This window comes from Perna viridis, chromosome 12, assembly GCF_037379345.1.
Source record: "Perna viridis isolate PV_CMFRI_1.1 ecotype Kerala chromosome 12, ASM3737934v1, whole genome shotgun sequence".
Taxonomy (NCBI): Eukaryota; Metazoa; Mollusca; class Bivalvia; order Mytilida; family Mytilidae; genus Perna; species Perna viridis.
Genome location: NC_142456.1, coordinates 31,642,070 through 31,662,834, shown reverse-complemented (window position 1 = coordinate 31,662,834; position 20,765 = coordinate 31,642,070). Strand labels below are relative to the sequence as shown.

At 31.6% G+C, this 20,765-nt stretch overlaps 1 protein-coding gene across 2 annotated transcripts; it reads left to right on the top strand.

Annotated features, from left to right (window-relative positions):
- The first annotated feature begins 834 nt into the window (after nucleotides 1–834).
- LOC148602037 (globin-1-like) lies at nucleotides 835–11,119 on the top strand. 2 transcript variants are annotated; one of them, XM_088554922.1, is made up of 4 exons: nucleotides 835–961; nucleotides 3,665–3,802; nucleotides 5,434–5,659; nucleotides 7,592–11,119. In XM_088554922.1, exons 1-4 carry the CDS (start codon nucleotides 843–845, stop codon nucleotides 7,742–7,744), a joined length of 636 nt encoding a protein of 211 aa, XP_088411048.1. In that variant the 5' UTR covers nucleotides 835–842; the 3' UTR covers nucleotides 7,745–11,119. The 2 variants fall into 2 exon arrangements, with proteins under 2 accessions (XP_088411048.1, XP_088411049.1); XM_088554923.1 differs by lacking the exon at nucleotides 835–961 and having other exon boundaries at nucleotides 992–3,802.
- Nucleotides 11,120–20,765: the final 9,646 nt, after the last annotated feature.

The window sequence follows — 20,765 nt, the reverse complement described above, 5'->3', positions numbered from 1 at the left end:
AATGTATTGTTTATCTACAAACGGTTGTTTCATTGTCTTTTTTATTCAAGTTTTAATTACCGCGACAAATTGCTATGTATTGACGTTCATGATGTAAATTGCCGTTATAGAATGAATGATAATTTTGGAAATTTGATATAGCAATAGAAAAATGAAGAATATAAATGATAGAAATGATAGATCTATTCCATTGTCTTTTTCTGACTAAGAGAAAGATGATAGAAATGATATCTATTCCATTGTCTTTTTCTGACTAAGAAAAAGATGGTTATATTATGCTATTCTTAAATTTCAATAGTAAAAAACCTTTTTTTACATCATCGGTAAAACAATACACGAGTTTTCTGCCAAAAAATACCATCTGTATATATGTTGACAGTTATTTAGTTCCTTTGTACCTGATTAGCTAGGCATACTTAATATTTCTGTTGTAACCTGACACTAGTCCTTTTTGAAATTATATTGTGGAAATATTTCTAACCCTTACAAAAATGGTATTCTATTCCTTTTGATATGCTGGTGATTTGATAAAGATTATCATTGAAAAGTCATTTTGTTTCGTATAATTCGATTTGATCACTATCTGGAATTTTGTTTGCTTGCCAAATAAAAAGAAAATATGTTCCATGTAATATAAACTGTTATGTATTTAATTAAATGCATAAACAGTTTTAACTGTTATGTAACTTATGGAAAAATGTTTCACCTCAACTTTTATATCTTTTGCTAGAAAGCATGCATGTCACATTTTACATTTAAATGCTCTCTTAAACGTGTCTAAACTTCAATGCCACTCTAAAGGGAGAACAAAGTTTAGGAAAATATACGGTCTTGTATTTTGAATGAGTAACATTGTGCATAATTTTCTCTTTAAGATCTGTTTAATCAATTCAACGCTGTCAAAAGTAGCCATTTTCAAAACAGGAGTTGACTTGACGGATACATTTTATAATATCCATAAGTATGTATTTAAAATACTATATTAGTTTCTGAAACCTATTATACTGACCTCACAGTTCGAGAATAGAAACAGAGTGTTTGCAAGTACTGCAAACCTGGATTTTTTTTGCAGATATCATCTATTGCTATTTTCGTCTTTACACCTGTATCACGAAATTCATTGTCTCTTACATATTTTCAAAGAATATAATTTGATAAACTAGTGCAACTTTTTAACTGCGAAAGAATAACGAATGGATGTAGAAATTAGACAAAAGGATATATTTCATGTATTTAATATATGGCAAGATCTGTAAGATGTATTACCAAGCAGCTTTCGAAACAATTGCAAACTTGCAAAAAATGGTCTAGATCTTCAGTCTTACGAATACACTTGTTACTCCTGTAGTGAGATTCAACGTGGAACTTGAAAAATTCGAATGATTTGCTTGAAACCCTCAATTGTAGATTATTATTGCAATATAACAGTATCAAGACCTAGATGGGTCAACCCTTGATATTAATATATTTCCCATACTCAGTACAAATCCCGATCCAAAACCAATATGCATCGTTGTTAGTCCAAAGAAGATGAAATACCTTAATACAAATACCTAGCACTTTGTCGAGATTTTTATTACTTCCAGACAGTTTTATAAAATATACCGAAGGCGATGTTTATAAAATATGCCGAAAACGATGTTGACAAAATGCTGGAATTTTCTTGCGACAACGTATTTGCCCAGTGTTGTGGACGTGTTTCAACAGACTATTGGTATCCAATAGGAACAAAGTGTGCTCCGCTACTCGCTGATCTATTCATTCACTCCTAAAGGACAGTATAGAGGCTATCAACTTAGCCTAATTATTCTTCCACTCTAAACGACCGATGGAGAAGGATAAATTTTTACCAAATCATACAAGGAACGCGATGTCTTCTTATTCCGTATTATCAACATTCCTTTCATATGTGTTAACATCCCTTAAGCGTCTGCGTATATTTTTATTTTCATACAAAACTCATGTTTTTAGCAAGAGCTTGACGATACTTAGCGGACTTTTTGTACCGTGCTAAACTTTTTACAATTAGGCATCTAGGACAGATGTATGTTGCCTCAAAGAGTAAACAAGGGAACCAAGATTCTAGTGGAAATTAAAAGAATGTAATCAATGGACACAGACTAGACATGGAAAACAGACAAACGCAACAAAAATATAAATTAACTAAAATAATACATACAAATTAACGACAGTAAACGACAGAGCAACTCGGACTCAACTAAAAACTTGGAACATGAACCGGGTGCACCGGTAGGGTAAATGTACTCTGCTTTTCCAGAAAAAAAACCCGCCGAGTTGCTCATTAAATTCAAGTCCGGGGTAGACAAAAGAGGAAAGGTAAACTATGACACGTTGAACAAATCAATTTTCATGGTGTTAGAGTAATCATTCTAAATTGTATATGGTCGTTTTTCGTTATCCATCTGGAGCATGACCGACTTGGTCATTGTATCAGTGTTTTTACCCACTTGTTTACCCCGGGCGTGATATTTTATGACATTTACCCTACCGATGAACCTGGTCCATGCTCCAGATTTTTAGTTGTTTCCAGTTTGCTCATTTACGTCGGTTTCTTTGTATGTGTCATTTTTTATTCTTTTGCTTTGTTTTGTTTTCATATGGCTATTTTCCTTGTCTCCTCGATTTTTTTGCTACATTCTATTGATTACCACTTGATCCTTGGTTCTCTTGAATACTCTTGTACAAGGGCAGAAGATAGATCTGTATAACATGTGCTTAGCTAGCTATGTACTCGTTGGTGCCAATTTGTTCTTCTATAAAATTCATGCAAGGGATTAATGTATCAGCATGAAAATGTAATCTATGAAACTAAGATTATATGGAAAACCAAAAGAAAGTTATCCAGGGACAAAGACCAGATATGGAATACAGGCACACACGTGCAAATCAACAAAAGTAAAAGGAGCAACTCGGACTCCACTAAATTCTGGGAGCATGGCCATGGTGCTCCGCTAAGCTTTCTCCTCTTTTCTAGAAACATCCGCCGCGTTGCTGAAGTCGAAAAAGGAACGGAAAACTATGACACGTTGAACAAATCGGTTTTCATGGTGCAGATGGATACGAACCACGACTTCATGATGACGACCATAAAACTTCTGTAGTGATGACTTCAAATCTTAAAACAACATATACCTATTCCAGAAGCCTAATTGTAAAAAGTCTTCCGCGATACAAAAAGTCTGACATAACATATGAGTTGTGATATGGAAACTCCGTACACACGTGTTTAAAAGATGTTGCCACAAATTAAACGACTGTTGACAATATGAAATGAAGAGTCATCGCTTTTGTCGTATAGTTACGTCAGTCTTTAGAGTAAATGTTGTAAACTGTTACAAAACAATGCCAGAACCTCCATTTTGTTCTGCTTTCAATAATTAAGGATGCGATGCCTTGTATATATTAGCATGAAATGGTTGCATATGTACAGTTGATTTTAAAAAAAAGAAGGAATCTTATATTTTTAAAATTGGTTGATTTTATTTAATTTACGTACTTCTTGTCCCTTTTTTTTTTTTTGTTTTGTTTTGTTTCGTTGTTTTCTGTTCTTTTTTTAAATTTTAGCTACTCTTTGAAACGATTAAATTTGCAGATCGTGAAAATTGACATGTTAATTTTACATTTGTATGTAATGTTTGAGAAGTATTTCGGATATGGCAGAAAACGGATCGTGTGTAGGAAGTAGCTCGCCCCTTTCGGAACAAGATGTCGACGTCATTAGGACCACATGGAAATACATATGGCTTGATAAAAAAAATAGTGGCAGAGAATTCTTTATAAAGTATGTTTAACTTTAAGAAGGTAGACCTAGTGTAAGGGACACAACTCTTACAAATCATTAAAACGTTTGTTTTCAGTATTTTACATCAATCTCATGTAAGTATCAAGTAACTTGGATTGATTTCATTCTGTTTCAGATGAAAGTTTGAAAGGCTTTGGTGAAATTGAATATGATTCAAACACTGACTTCAATAGTTATGTCCCTTACCCTAGGTCTATCTCCTTAATGGATTGTAGAGTAAAGCAATGTGTTTTCCAATGACTCGCTTTTAGTATGCTACAACATAAATATGTTTTTCAAAGTGTAATCATTGGAATCAAGATTCTAGCAGAAATCAAAAGAATATAATCTCTAACGACAAAGACCAGACACGGAAAAAGACACACATAACAAAAATCATAAGATACAAAGTAACAAAATCAAATGAGAAACTCGGACTACTCCTATAAAAACTGGGAGCATAGACCAGATGCACTGATAGGGTAAGCGTCCTCTGTTTTTCTTGAAACTTACGGCTTATAAAAGAATATTCAAGGGAACCAAGGTTATAGCGGTAATCAAAAGAATGTAATCAAGTGACAAACACCAGACATGGAAAACAGACATACACAACAAAGAACATAAAGTAACTAAAATCATACATACAAAATAACAAAAGTAAATGAGCAACTCGGACTCCACTAAAAACTGGGAGCATGGACCAGGTGCACCGGTAGGGTAAGCGTCCTCTGCTTTTTTAGAAACACCCGCCGAGTTGCTCATAAAAAGTCAAAAATCAAATCCTGGGTAGAAGAAAGAGGAAATGAAAACTATGCCAAATTGAACATAGGTTAGCAGATGTTCAGATGAACAATAAAGAATGTACACAGATGAACAATAAAGAATGTACACCAAATATGTTCATTGATTGATAATTTTTCGTCCTTAGTAGGATGTGTAAAGACAACAAGGTTGAATCGGTCTAACTCAACCTGTTTTGTATAATGTGAACAGACCGAATTGATTTGTTTATGTGCTAACACAAAATAACAACTAATAGGAATGTCACACCTAAATAAGACATATTACTCTGACTCCCATCCAACCACTCGTCACTTTATCATGTTTATGCTGCGCACTTTGTGAAGACGAAATAAAAAAAATACTGTTATTATAGTCTGAGTCGGCCGGGGAAAAACCAAGACCTCCTACATGTAGCCGAGCATGATATCACAAGACCAAATAATTAATTTGTTTGAAGGTAAAAATACTGTTTCTTGTCCATATTAATGTTCAAGTGCGATGAAAATTCAAATCAGACACAAAAAATGACAATGAATAGGTTTTTAATCCGATGGATACAAACATATCAATTATATTGGTATTGCTAAGTTCAATATACGTGTTTCGAGGGCATACCACTAATCGCCAGCATTAGATCAAAATACAAAATTCTCAATAAAACTGTGTACAAGAAAAAAAATTCTATTATGTGCAATAAAGAAATGAAGCCATAAATACTTTTTTTTAATTTTGTGAAACTGCAAATTTATGTTAATTGTGTATAAAGACAAGTATCAAAAACAGGTCTAATATATATAGAAATTGACAAGTTTATTTGAACACCAATTCAAATTGATCATTCTTTAAAGGTTCTTCCAACACAATCCAACGTCAATAGAAACATTTAGGGATTTTAAAGGAATGACCATTGGAGAAGTTGCTGTACAGAAGAAACTCACAGCCCATGGTATTTCTGTCTTGTATGCAATCAAATCCCTTGTTGATAATTTAGAAGATTTGGACACTCTCACACACCTTATTAGGAAAAATGCCAGAAATCATGCGGAAAGAGGCATCTCTGGAGCTGATTACAAGGTTTGTAATTTGAAGGATAATAACAAAATTATTGCAATGACAAATGGAATTGTCCGTAAAATAAATGCAAAAATCAACGCAATGGTCCTGAATTGTAACAGGAATTGTGATGGAAATGTGGGTTATCCAGGTTTAAGAGCGCGCTAAATAACTCGCTTTCATTTCAGTTAAACTTAAACGTTCTAAAAACGTCCTAAATTTCAATGTCAGTACTTGTAATAATTACTTGCTGCTGTAGGTATCAGTCTCTGTAAGAATAAGGTAAAAGATGAAACATGGTTTTAAATAACTTTCCACTTCGACACTGTAATTTGACAATATGTTCAATACAATCATAATCATGGAACACAACATTTTCCATATTACTTGGGTACTTTATATGCACTAAAAAGGAAAATTCAAGGGCTGAAAACTATCTGATTTTCTACCATGTCAACATTCCAAACCTATCCGTTCACACAAGGCAATGCTCCCTTTATATTGATAAGTAATACATTGATACTACTTCTATTAGCTTTTACACGCATTTGTCTTTAGATGACGTGTTATCTTTAAACAATCCTAATTTCGGGGATTTGATACATCGCATCTACCCAAAAGAACTTAAGATAAAGGATACTACAGACACTGTGAAGTCAGCCTCATATCTTGACCTGCACTTAGAAATCGATGGTAAAGGAAAACTATTGACCAAACTTTACGACAAACGTGATGACTTTTCATTCAGAATTGTCAACTTTCCTTTCATCTGTGGCAACATCCCTTCGGCTCCTGCGTATGGAGTGTTCATATCATAACTCATACGTTATGCCAGAGCTTGTCGAAACTACGCAGACTTTTTGTATCGCGCTAGAACTCTAACAAATAGGCTTCTGGAACAGGGTTATGTTGCTACAAGTCATCATTTGTTGATTGAAGTCATCACTACAGAAGTTTTAAGGTCGTCATCATGAACTCGTGGATCGTTATGGTGTATCCATCAGCACCATGAAAACTGGTTTATTCAACGGGTCATAGTTTTCCTTTCCTCGTTTGTCTACCTAGGACTTGACTTTTTATGAGCAACTCGGCGGGTGTTTCTAGAAAAGCAGAAGACGCTTACCCTACCGGTGCACCTGGTCCATGCTCCCAGTTTTTAGTGGAGTCCGAGTTGCTCATTTACTTTTGTTACTTTGTATGTATGATTTTGGTTACTTTATGTTCTTTGTTGTGTATGTCTGTTTTCCATGTCTGGTCTTTGTCCCTGGATTACATTCTTTTGATTACCGCTATAACCTTGGTTCCCTTGATTACTCTTTCTTTTGTTTTTCTCCAATTTTCTTGGTCCTAACAAATATTTGTATTTAACGTTTTAAGATACATTTTAGATTCTGTGATTGTAGATCTACTGTCCTGTGGCAGTTAATTCATGCATTTCAGGACAAGGACAGTCGATCCTTCGAACAGATCTGATTTGTGTTTTTTACGTGCTTCCTCACAAAAGCGAGTAGGACTGTCACTCTTGACACATTACAACTCCTACCCAATAAATCACTTGTTCTCTTATTTGTCGCGTGCTTGAAGAGACGTAGTGACCCAATTTTATTTATGTAGTATGACTCAGTCGGGGATCAAACACACGACTTCCCGCAGTCGAGTCGATCACGGTACTCCGAAAACATCATGATGGTAATACTAAAAAAGGCAAATACATTCTATATGTATAATTGATTATGTGTTGTTTTGATTTTCTCATAATGCGCACATTTCACAAAATTGATGCCGTCTCTTTAATCCTTTTTAAAGAATTAGTAGTGTTCCAATGCTTATAGGATCCAAACAAACGTATAAAAGTGATAGAAACGAACGAATTTTTTTCAGCATAAAAATCTTCTTCATTCAATTGAAGACAGGATACTTGATTAATAATTTTGTTTCGTCATTATGTTGCAGTGGTTAATGCCAGCATTTTCTGACCTTCTGGCCGATAAAATGCATGGGAATGTTACAAGTGAGCAGAAAAATGCCTGGACAAAGGTGTTTGATGTAATGACTGCAATACAGGAAGAAGAATGTTCAAAAATACAAGGGAACATTGTAGACTAATTCAAAATAATTAGAACAAATATTTTTGAATACACCTACTATATATACGTTATAAACCTCAGGCGGATTGAATAGTATATGTATCCTCGTATAAAGGTATCTAAGTTAAATAGTTATTTAGTGGAATATACAGCCAAATGTGCAACATATGATTACCAAATGGTGTTCGTTTCTTATGACAGTATGGTAATCACATGACAATCATATGATAATGTGATGATTATCATTAGATACACGTATGTTAATTTTGGCTCGGAATCATATGATCGTCATATCATTCTCGGTTCGTACAGTAATCATATATTGCAAACCGTATGATCCCAATGTGTGATATATTTGTTTGTGTACACGTATAAGATTTTTTTTTTTACATTTTTGGCCTGCTTGCTAAGCAAATAATATTCGGTTACTCATCTTGAAAGATATAGGACAATTGGGAGATTAATAGCACATATATATGTATTTTTAGTTTCTATTGGTCGAGTGATTTCTGTGTCAGTTTCTTGTTTATGTAATTAATTTCTTACATCTTGCGCTTTTGTATTTATACGTTGATATTTAAGGTTTTAATTTTAATTTAACTATTGCTGACAGTTGGAAACCCATCAGTTTAATAGATGAAATATCGAAAGTTATAGATATTTTTATTGTTCTGTATGGTGAATTAATCTAAACGCAATCACGACTAAAATATTGGCAATAATGTACAGGTATAATTGTTAACACCAATTTTAAATAAAATCCGTTTTCATTTACATATCTACTCACCTTTTTTTTACCTTTACTTTGAGTGGGAAGTGGGTTGAACAGTATTTCAAGTTTCGAATGTTCGTGTTTATTAGTTTCCGGTTCTGATTCATTGTATTTGCATGGGTCGATAATTGGAAACTTTTCCTTTTTCGTAAGGGACGTAGTTATGATATTGTTGTCAAATCGCTAAAAATAGCATTTTGTGGTATTAACATTGATTAACTCATAGGTTTATTACATAAAAAATAAAACACTATATTTAAAAGCAGTTCTTGGCATGACATGGGTTGTGTCCTTATTGTATAAATTATGGTGAATGTACCGCGATTTACAACCTCGCATGGGAAGAATAGGGATTGATTTTACATCAATGGGGACATACCTTTTTGTAGGTTTAAACTAGTCTGGAGCTAGCGTGTCAGTTAACTGCTAGTAGTCTTCGGTTCATACATTTGAGTAATTTATATTCAGTTTCTTTATTTTCGTTTTAACAAGGAGTCAGACATTTTTAACTGACTTTTAGAAGTGCCTAATTGTGTAATATTTTTCCATAGCGGCCAGATTTTAAAGGCGGATAATTGTGATGACGCCAAAATACTTTAACCCCGCTGAATTGTGTGTGCCTGTCCCAAGCTAGGCATTTCTGGTTTTTGTATGTCGCGTTTTGTTTCACCTTTAGTTTATGTTTTATGTTACTTGAGTATATAGGGGAACTCTTTTGCTGTATTATGATGTTTTGGGGCAGCTGCAGCCTATCCTGTGGTATGAGAGGATTTCTTCTACGTTCAATGAAGGCCTTGGGCTGACATTTTCATCCCAGTGGGTAGTCTCTTTGACATATACACCATACCTATTCTCTTTATAATATTTACTATGCGGGCCTTTGCAATCCGTTATTTGGTTAAGGGGAACTTTTTTGCTGTGAATTTTCTTATTTGTATTAGACTACTTAGTTCGTAGATCCTACGGATATGTTTTTCACATGTGTATACTAGTACTTGACAATCATGTGCAACCGCTCAAATACGAATATGGATCAAAAAACATATTTTTTAAGTCTCACATTTTGATTTTTTTTTAAATAGGCTAGGCTTGAAATACCTATCATTATCATGACAAATAGGTATTCAGTACATCTACTAGTTTACTACAACACAAAAATGTGACGAGTAACATTGAATAAAAATTGCAGGTATTTGTATACATGTCAAAAGTTTATCTTATTGTGAGTGCATACTTAGCATTTTATCTGCATAAAAATAAATACTGTATATTTAACTTTAAAGATTACTACTCTTTATCTTGTGTTTATGAACCTAAGAAGAAGTATGCTAATAAACAGAAAGTTTTATTTGCTTAATATCTTTTGTTTTTATTTGAGAAATATGTTTCGTTTTGTTTTGTTTTTATGCTGTTGTTATTATTATTTACTATATATGTCGATAAATGAACGAAGGATAATTAAAGATCTAGGCAACAGTCATATGAATTAGACAAGGGAAAATACAGACATTTCTGATGGAAAAACTCTGTTTAAACAGGTTTTATAGCGCGTTTAAATGTGCTCTTTACAGTTATATGAAGGTGAACTGTTTTGTACACCAAGTTGACCCGGTGCAATTTTGTAATACTTGAAATTAAAAGCTGACATTTTGAGGATATATTGTTTACCTGTATTAAGTATTTATACATAGACAGATGTAATATACGTCTTTTTGGATGGATTTTTGATAAATAAATGTTTGGTTTAGAAAAGATACACGGAATGTATAAGGGCAAATTGATACGTTTAAAAGCACCCCAAGCAATGAAACCTTAATGATTAAAATCTTCAAAATAGGAAAACTCCAAATGTAATCCGTTAATTAATATCAAGGCTCCATCTAACGCACACAATATTAGAAACTTTTCAAAACGCAATGAATAAGAATAATAATTAAACATTTAATCTAAAATATCAACGATGAATGTTATGTAGTTTTATTGCCAAAGAAAGTCCTATAAAATTTATAAAAATCAGTATTTCATTGAATACATACACAAATTGATAGCCACTTTCAAAAAATTATAATCAGCAACAGGAACCATGTATGAACCCTACGGATTTTGTTTAATTGTATTTATACGGGTGAACGTCCTGTTAAAAATAGAGACCTCCTGTGAAAGTTTAGTAGAGACATTCCGGAAAGTTCATCGGCATTTCATTTGAATTATAACGCATACAACGATGATGTTCAGGTGACAGAGTTAATATTTCCTTTGTTAAATATCAATCACTGGGTAGTTAACTACACAAGTGACAGAGTTATACATTCTATCAGACACATATTCAATAATTTGTCTTTTTGAATATCAGGGAAGAGATATTCGTTAGTGCTAAAATCCACAAAATTTTCTCTTTCAGACCACATAACCAGTCTTAGTCTATCAATCGGTTGTTGCACTTCTGAGATGAACAAATTCAGCTAGTAAATTTATTTAACACCTTTGAAGATTTGTTATTCTTGATTTGGTTGATATCAGAGAAAATACAGTAGTCATGTATAAATATTGCAGTAATATAGATAACATGATGTGAATCAGATTGATAAATTAACTCATTTGGAGAATTAAAACTAAAAATAAATGGGAAATGTATTTAATGAAATAAATCAATATTATTCAGAAAACATTGACTTTACGTTTTTTTTTTCATTTAACATACAGCTATTATTATTGAAAGAGTAAGAAAGGGACCCAAGATTCTAGTGGGAATCAACAGAATGTAATCCGGGGACAAAGACCAGACATGGAAAACAGACAAACACAGCAAAGAACATAAAGATATTAAAATAACACATAAAAAGTAACAAAAGTATATTAGCAACTAGGACTCGACTTTCATTTAAAGCATGAATTTTTAAAAAGCTAAACTCAACACGGAAAAGCGTGAAAAATGACATAAACAAAATACAGTAAAACGACAGTATTCCCAATATTTCCGGATGTTCAAGGTTATTAATGCAGTTATTTAGAATCAAGACAACAATGTTGTTATAAAGAGTAATCAAGGGAACCAAGGTTATAGCGGTAATCAAAAGAATGTAATCCAGGGACAACGACCAGACATGGAAAACAGACATACACAAGAAAGAACATAAGAATCATTTATTTTGATTTTGGTTTTCTGTTTTTGTTTTTGTTTGTTTTTGTTTTTGTTTTTGTTTTAGTTTTGTTTGTTTGTTTATTTTTTTTTCCATTCATAGTAAAAATGCATGCATTCGAATTGAAATGCACTTTAAACGTATTAGTTTATGCGTTGTTCTATCTGAATACTTGTTTTTTTTTCACATTTGAGCGATGGAGATAAATGCAAAAAAATCTAATAGATTTTTAACACTTTTAACCTGTTTTTTAAATAGTAAAAAATTGATGTTTACTCCACAGCTTTTGCGAAAACAATATGTCATTTGCTTGCAGTACAAATAGTAGTAAGCAGATGGTAAGAAGGACAACTCTATGTAATTTGGCACTGAAAAATGTTTCAGAAGCTTTTATCATGAATGTATGATATTTTAAAATGGGTTGACATGATTACTTTAATATCGCCAGACACATCCCCGAGCGGTGGAAGGTAGGATGTGCTTCCGGTTTCTGCGATTGCGGTTTTTAACCGCTTGAAACTCTGTCCTGTCTAGGTCTATTGACTTTATTTCTTGATCTGAGCTTATTTTCATCATAAAACATATTGGACAGAACACTTACATCACTTTGCTAACTTGCCTTTTCTCAGTTTAGAAAATACTATTGTTCGTGGGCTGCCAATTTTCATGGTTTTTGTGGTTGAGGAAACCACGAAATTTGGTTCCCAACGAAACGGATATTCTAAATCAAGTGTTTACTGAAAACCTCAAAATCAAGAATTGAAGAATCCACGAACTTGTGTATCTTCCCTAATCCACGAAAATTAGAATCCACGCTATCACTAAACACCCGCAATCAACATAAATGACCATTCTATTTGAGATAAAGAAACTACTTTTCAATATTTATTTCAAAAATACTAAATACAACACGATTAGCGTGACTACATTTGAAAAATTATAAAATCAAAACACTAAAAAAACCCAGAATGTAAAACGACAGTATTTCCAATTTTTCAACGTATATTTTTTGGAATGTTTCAAGGTTATTAATATAGTAATTTCAAATTTAGAACACAATGCAGCAAAATTAATCGAATAGGAATGCATTCATTCAAATAGGGATGCACTGTAAACTTATTAGTTTTTGCACTATACATTTTTTTCTCGACATTTTAAAGATTGAGAAATAAACGCGAAAAATAGTAACGGCGAAATAGTTTTATATACTTTTAACACCTTGTTTAAATTGTAAAAAATGATGTTTACCTCACATTATTTGGCAGTGACTGGTAATTTATATTTAGTACATGCAAATTGTATTAAACGTAAAGCAAGAAAGACACTTTTATGTCAAATGGAAACAGAAATGTCGTGAAAGAAATAAGCTCTCATATTTATATCGTGTAACTTTTAAAACGTCAACACGAAGACTCTGGGTGGCGGTTCAGGGGTGCTTCCGTTTTTTTTTTGTTTTTTTTTTTAGGTCAATTGGTTTTACTTTATAAATACCTGACACAATCATTTCATTTTAGACGATACGCTGTAGTTTTCCTAAATATTCGTGATTCACTTGAATAACCGTGCTATTTGTTTAAATTCTCAAAATAAAGAAAAAACTTATTTTATCATAAAACAAAGATTTATTTGTAAAAATAGCTGTATTGTAAAACAAAAGATAATTCTTGCCTCTTGAATACACATAACTAACGAATGCTATATCAACATAATTTGTTTTTTAATTTTTCATAATATTATTACATGATATTGACCAGGAAGACTTATTTTCACATAAAACGAACATATATAAAAAAGTAAGTAGTTGTTAACCTAATAAAAGTCGGATTTAAAATACTTTGAAATTAAAGCAATGTATTGATTGTGTATTTTTATGGATTTTTCGAATTCTCCAAATGAAATTTCAAACAAAATCTTACTAACTATATCCACACACAGTAAAACTTATCGGTTTGAGAATAAGCAATGCATAAAAAGATTACAAATTTCGTTACGTTGTACACGTGTTTCAAAAAGGGATTTTGCCAAAGATGAAAGGTAAGTTGACAATATGAAATGAGAGGTCATCGCATTTGTCGTATCGCTAAATCACAAGTTTTCCCTTTCCATTTCCATCGATTGCCAAGTGCGGGTGAAGAAATGAGGCCAACTTTATAGTGCATGTAATGTCATTAATTTCTTTAGAGTAGATGCGATGGATAAAATCTTAAAATCTTAAAAGGTTCTTAAAAGACAATACGTCTTTTAAAAATAACAACGATGTATAATGCTTTTGACTCAACTGATTATTGGACAAAGTAGTTGAAAAATGTTAGGTCTTGGAACTATTATTCAACAATAAAAATCTAGCAAGTAATATTTACATTGAATTCTTTTTTTGTTTTCGTTTTGCATTTTCTATATATAGACAAATGTTGATGTGGCTTAAAATTCAACATGGGTTATAGAAACTCAATCAACAGCGTAACAAAAAGCACTTGCTTTAACTTCAACATGGGTTATAACAATTCGATCAGGGGTGCTTCCGTTTTTTTTGTTTTTTTTTAGGTCAATTGGTTTTACTTTATAAATACCTGACACAATCATTTCATTTTAGACGATACGCTGTAGTTTTCCTAAATATTCGTGATTCACTTGAATAACCGTGCTATTTGTTTAAATTCTCAAAATAAAGAAAAAACTTATTTTATCATAAAACAAAGATTTATTTGTAAAAATAGCTGTATTGTAAAACAAAAGATAATTCTTGCCTCTTGAATACACATAACTAACGAATGCTACATCAACATAATTTGTTTTTTTAATTTTTCATAATATTATTACATGATATTGACCAGGAAGACTTATTTTCACATAAAACGAACATATATAAAAAAGTAAGTAGTTGTTAACCTAATAAAAGTCGGATTTAAAATACTTTGAAATTAAAGCAAAGTATTGATTGTGTATTTTTATGGATTTTTCGAATTCTCCAAATGAAATTTCAAACAAAATCTTACTAACTATATCCACACACAGTAAAACTTATCGGTTTGAGAATAAGCAATGCATAAAAAGATTACAAATTTCGTTACGTTGTACACGTGTTTCAAAAAGGGATTTTGCCAAAGATGAAAGGTAAGTTGACAATATGAAATGAGAGGTCATCGCATTTGTCGTATCGCTTAATCATAAGTTTTCCCTTTCCATTTCCATCGATTGCCAAGTGCGGGTGAAGAAATGAGGCTAACCTTATAGTGCATGTAATGTCATTAATTTCTTTAGAGGAGATGCGATGGATAAAATCTTAAAATCTTAAAAGGTTCTTAAAAGACAATACGTCTTTTAAAAATAACAACGATGTATAATGCTTTTGACTCAACTGATTATTGGACAAAGTAGTTGAAAAATGTTAGGTCTTGGAACTATTATTCAACAATAAAAATCTAGCAAGTAATATTTACATTGAATTCTTTTTTTTTTTTTTGTTTTCGTTTTGCATTTTCTATATATAGACAAATTTTGATGTGGCTTAAAATTCAACATGGGTTATAGCAACTCAATCAACAGCGTAACAAAAAGCACTTGCTTTAACTTCAACATGGGTTATAACAATTCGATCAATAAACAGCGTAAAAACACTGGTTTCAAAGTCAATATGGGTTATAACAACTCGATCAACACCGTCAAAAAAGTTCAAGGTATTTAAGTACTGCAATATCAAGACTGTTTTCAGCGGTGATTGTGTTCGTTTTAAAACATAAATAATGAATTTCCGCAGCTTGCAGTATCAAAATACCTTTTAATTTTCTGTTACACTTGGTATGATGCCATGATATTAAAAGACCGGTTTCTATTATAAATACACATATGATAAAACACTTTATTACTGAAAAAGATACTATCATTTATATTAGATTTTTGTGAATAAAAATGATCCAGTTAATTTATTTTCACTTTTCTAATTTTATTTTTTATTAAGTTAGTACTACACGCTTTGTTTGATCGTGCGATTCCAGGATTTGTAACTTTATTCAATGATGTATTTGTTTTGTTTTGAGGGGGGTGGGTGGGGGCTGGCAGATGAAAATCCACTCTTTTTAAATCAATATTAATATATTGTCAAACTAGATAATCCATATCAGATACTTATATCAAATCTCTGTTCCCTTTTATGCAGATTTGCAAACTGCATTGAATTTTTTCAAAGTGTTTTTATGGACTCCTTCATTCAAAAAATACCCTTTCAATAAACAATAGTTGATCAGGTAAATTATTTCTGAAAATTATATGAAGCAATTTCTCATATAATATAACTTTAATTATGATCAACTAACAAATAGTAATACAATTTCATTTTATGTTTTAAAAATTCGAACAAAATGTCTGGAAATTATGTTAACACAAGTTTTTTGCCTTCAATCCACATTCTAAATAATCATTTCGAGGTACAAAGTCGTATATTTTGTTCTCAATATTATATTGCTGAAATGCGGTAAAATCGTATAATCGTATGTGCAGTACAGTTCTTCATATAATTAGAAGGTAATGAATGCTACATATTGTTTATATTGGTTTTTTTCAGAATGGCGGAAACAATATTAGTCAGAAAAGATGAAATTATTGATGAATATTTTCTATCACAATTATATTGCAATTGAAAAAAAAATTGTAGAATAAAGTTTGGATTTTCTCGTTAAAGGTAGCAGTCCGAGTTGCTTTTGTAACTGTGTATGTATTATTGTAGTTACTTCATGTTCTTTGTTGTGTATGTCTGTTTTCCATGTTTGGTCTTTGTCCCTGGATTACTTTCTTTTGATTACCGCTATAACCTTGGTTCCCTTGATTACTCTTTCAAATGTCTGATAATATAATTAACACTTCAACTTTTCGTATAGCTTGTTGTTTTTTGTTTTTGTTTTTGTTTTTTGTTTGTTTTTTTTCTTCCTAAAAATGCATAACGAAACATAACAACAAAAATCTGACCCAAGGATACCAGAATGATAGTTTCATAACTAACGATAAATAATGAACCGTGGTCGACAATAGCGCATGCTCGGTCTTTGATTACTCGAACTAACATAACTTTCAAATTATAGAGACAGTGATATCAGGGAAATTTTATAAATAAACTGTTAAAGAAAGTTAGCGTCATTTTTTTTCTGCATTACAATTGTGTTAGCTGTCATGCATCTAGACATTGAAACTAGTCATGTGTCGTGTCAATTTGTCACTTAAACGTCTACATGTATTGTATCGTCAAGAAGCGTTTTTGTTTGTTTTTGTTTTTTCTGAAGAGGTTTGTAAGCAAAAATATTTAAAAGACGCGGTGCCATATAACGGGTCAAAGGGAAGCCTACTGTCATGTGTAAAGCACAAAACACGTTGTTGTATTCAGATTGTTTAGTCATAAATTCCTCGAAGTCAAAAAAATTATATTTGCAGACGGAAATCGGTTCCCCCCAAATTGTGTTAATAACTTGTCTCTTTTCATACTGAATATTTATTTATATTGCTTCCTTTTTTTTTCTTCAGAACGTAAAAAGAGAAATGTCGATACGTTTCATCATTGACCTCACTTCATTGAACTAGTTAAGGCTTCACAATGTTTAGATTTGCATTTCTTATTGTTACAGAAAATTCATTCTGGGTGAAAAAAAAAGGGTGGACTACCTTCTCCAAATAAAGTTAAAACAGAAAACGCGACACTACTTGTGACCTATACACCATTTAAAAGAGATAAAACAATAACATTGCTTTAAAAGAGAATATCAAATCATTGCTAAAGGGGGCAGATGTTTTTTTTAACAACTACAGTAACCATTAAACCATATGTTGAACTTATTGCTTTGAGTTATGATTTCAATATCAAGATCATAACCCTACTACACATTTTTAAAACAATTTAATACTGTTTATAAATCTACAAAAATGAACGGACATTTTAATTGAGTATCTTATGATAATAAGTTAGTTCGATAACATTGTCAATTTTTTTTTAAAGTGACTTGTCAAGTAAGACAAAATATTGAAAAAAAAGATACAAAACATTGAGACGCGTGATAAAACATAGCGCTTGGTACTGATATGAGAAAAAAAAGTTATTAAATTCGTCAGGTGAAAAATAAATTGACTGATGAATTTATATTCCAAGTAATAATATAAATGATCTTTTACAGTAATAAGATGTTCCATCATATGTGTATATATAATAGAAACCAATCTTTTTTTAAAATAGCATTTATACTAGAATTTTTATTTTATCTGTGTAGCATTAATGTACATTTTTTATCATATGGTATCTTTTGAATCTTTTAAGGCACTTTACTTACTTTTTATCTGTAAAAACGTTTAATTTAAGCAAAAATATGATACATATATAGCACAGACTTTCAAAAAGATTTTCAGTGCGCCAAGAGCTTTTAATGCATGAATGCATTAAATATATTACTGACTAAATTGCATTTAAAGTCTATCGAGAATCATATACCGTCGAAGAAAGCATGTTGTTGTGTATTTAGCTTGTTATTTAAGGCATTTTAGGTTCATTAGCTCTGTACCACAATAGAGTTAAATAATACGTCTGTTCACCAAGACTACATTTACTAAAACTTACAAAGTGACATTGCATACTGAAGTAAGTAGGGTAGATAATTAATCTTCATTGCTTGTCTAGAGATATCTTATGAACTTTTATTACTTTACAATCTAAAACTAACGGTCAGTTTTCATGATAGGTTAACGCCATCTTGCAGATAAACTAATTAATCAAGTTAATGTCTTTCTTTGAACTTTCCAAACGACTTAAATGATTTATTTATAGTGCCAATACACTATACATGTACTACCAGATTTTTATAAGGGACGAACAAGAAAATTTTGGCCCTCTCTCTGATCTCAGAAGAGGACATCAACAACGTAGCACTGTCCCGATTTTGCCGAGAAATAGAGGATGATACTTCACTTTCGCAGATTGAGAAAAATGTAGAGGATTGTGCTTTTTTACCAGGTAAGAACAAGAAATGAACCCTGAATGTTTTGGGTATTTTGAAATTTGTATTACTGACTTTGTAAAAAAAACATTTGCGTTCCGTATTACAATATTCCTGAAAAATTGTTTACATGTATGATCCTTTGTGCAGCCCTGCCCCACTCATGAATGAGTAAATAAAAAGAGTCATTTAGTTCTTGTGTATGCCGCCTGTGTGAAAGAAAGTTGGTGCTTGATAGAACTACTATCATGTATTGCAATATTTTTTTAAATATAACTAGCGAGTTATGTTCAATGATTTTACAAAAATATAGCGCACTTAATAAAATGAACAAGACGCTGTTCATAGATATGGTAAAAGATACACAAAAACATCAGTATCGGGCCTTACTCACGAGATTTTATTGGAAAAAAAATTAAGAAAAAGAAATACAAGCAGCTGGTAGTTTCACCTTTTTTAAACATATAAAACTTAATGAAATACCCTTTATGTGAATAAAACATTTCCAGCAGACCTTGTATTTCTTAATCAAAATGTTGATACTAATTGTTATCTTCTTTGGAGCATTAACATAACCGTTTATAAATTTAAACGTATCACAGACCGACGCTGAACATATTAACAGTGGCTTATTAATGTGGTTCTTTTTGAAGTGAAGTTTCAAAAGGTAAGAGTTGCCTAAAAGAAAATCTCGTTCAATTTTCGTGTACTATTTGTGGATGTCAATAATCTATTTCATAAAATAAAATTAAAAATATACTCAACTATAATTAGTACATTTACGGTGACATTTAACAATGATTTATAATATACCAGAAAAAAATCATAATACATGTATTACATGTATGTTTATCCATCGTAAAAAGGTATTTTTACGCGATTTGTATACATTCTCCGTACTTATATATGAACAATTTAGACAATGTCGTATAAGAACCGAACAAAGATGAATGTCAAATTTCACGTAATCACCACTAATAAAAGTCTATGGAGATAGGGAATGTAAATAAATAAGCACATTTGTGTTGTTTCAATTTGTGTTGCTTCAGTCGTTATACATTTGTGCTCTTAGCGCAAGAAAAAAGTAGAGAAATTAATAAAACATGTTAGAAAGTAGGACTTTAGTCGTCATAATACCACATTTTCTATTGATGGCGGCGGGTGAAAATTGTCTTAAAAAATAACTTCGAGAAAACGAGAGTGAACACAAATACTATTTTGTTTCAGAATGGCAACATCATACTTAGAAGAAAAATGAAAAAAATATTTTTTGAATATTTTGACATTAACAAGGACAATTTGATTTCTAAAGAAGACGTTCGCTGTTTTGCGTAAGTAGAGTATAAAATGTTTTCAATTTTGAACAATATATTCAAGTTAAATTTCGAATTACTTACAGATGCAAATTATAATATCAAATCGTATAATCAATAATGGAAACATTTCTGTATCAATGAAAATCATTTCATGAACTTCTAGTCATTAAGCAGTGATTGTAGAAACTAGAGGTAAATGATTTACTTTCCATATTATTGATTGTTTCAATCTTAATAGGGTGCCATATTTGTCCTTGACTTGTTTAACTTTTTGACACGTATTTCTTGTAATAGGTTTAACGCCGTAAAGATTCTTTAAACTTTAAAACTGAGTTTAAGAAGGTAGACCTAGGGTAAGGGGGATAACTTTTAAAGTCAGTGATATCTTTGCGTTGTAATTTATTTCATAAAAGCCTATTAAACATTCAATTGATACAGAATAAAATAAAGTCAAGTTTTTCAGATGTTATATTAAATGGTTTATACAAACGTACAATTGATTTGTTCCTATGCTTACTTCTACCTCCTTAAACTCAGTTTAAAGTCGGTATCATTATTTGCTTAGTGCCTGAATACCAATGTATTTATCAATGTAAAATTCATCGACTATTGCTACATATATTTCATTATATGTAATGTACTTGCATTGAACAATGAACGTTAGACAGGTTTGTATCAGAGAGATACTACAGTCGTTAATTTTTGTCCATTGATATTTTGCTTACCCGCTTGATAATGACGGTCGTATAATGAACATAGATCTGTTTGGTGGTTTATATGAGTATTATTGCAACGGAGACAAGAACAATGTTGATCCATTAAAAAAAGGCAAGCCATTTTAGCA

What these genes read in the sequence shown, in the direction of transcription:
- LOC148602037 (XM_088554922.1), top strand. Translation starts at nt 843, where the DNA reads ATGAGTAACATTGTGCATAATTTTCTCTTTAAGATCTGTTTAATCAAT. An exon ending in ACATTTTATAATATCCATAA is followed by an intron (nt 962 to 3,664) that starts GTATGTATTTAA and finishes ATGTTTGAGAAG; the next exon opens with TATTTCGGATATGGCAGAAA. An exon ending in TCTCTGGAGCTGATTACAAG is followed by an intron (nt 5,660 to 7,591) that starts GTTTGTAATTTG and finishes ATTATGTTGCAG; the next exon opens with TGGTTAATGCCAGCATTTTC.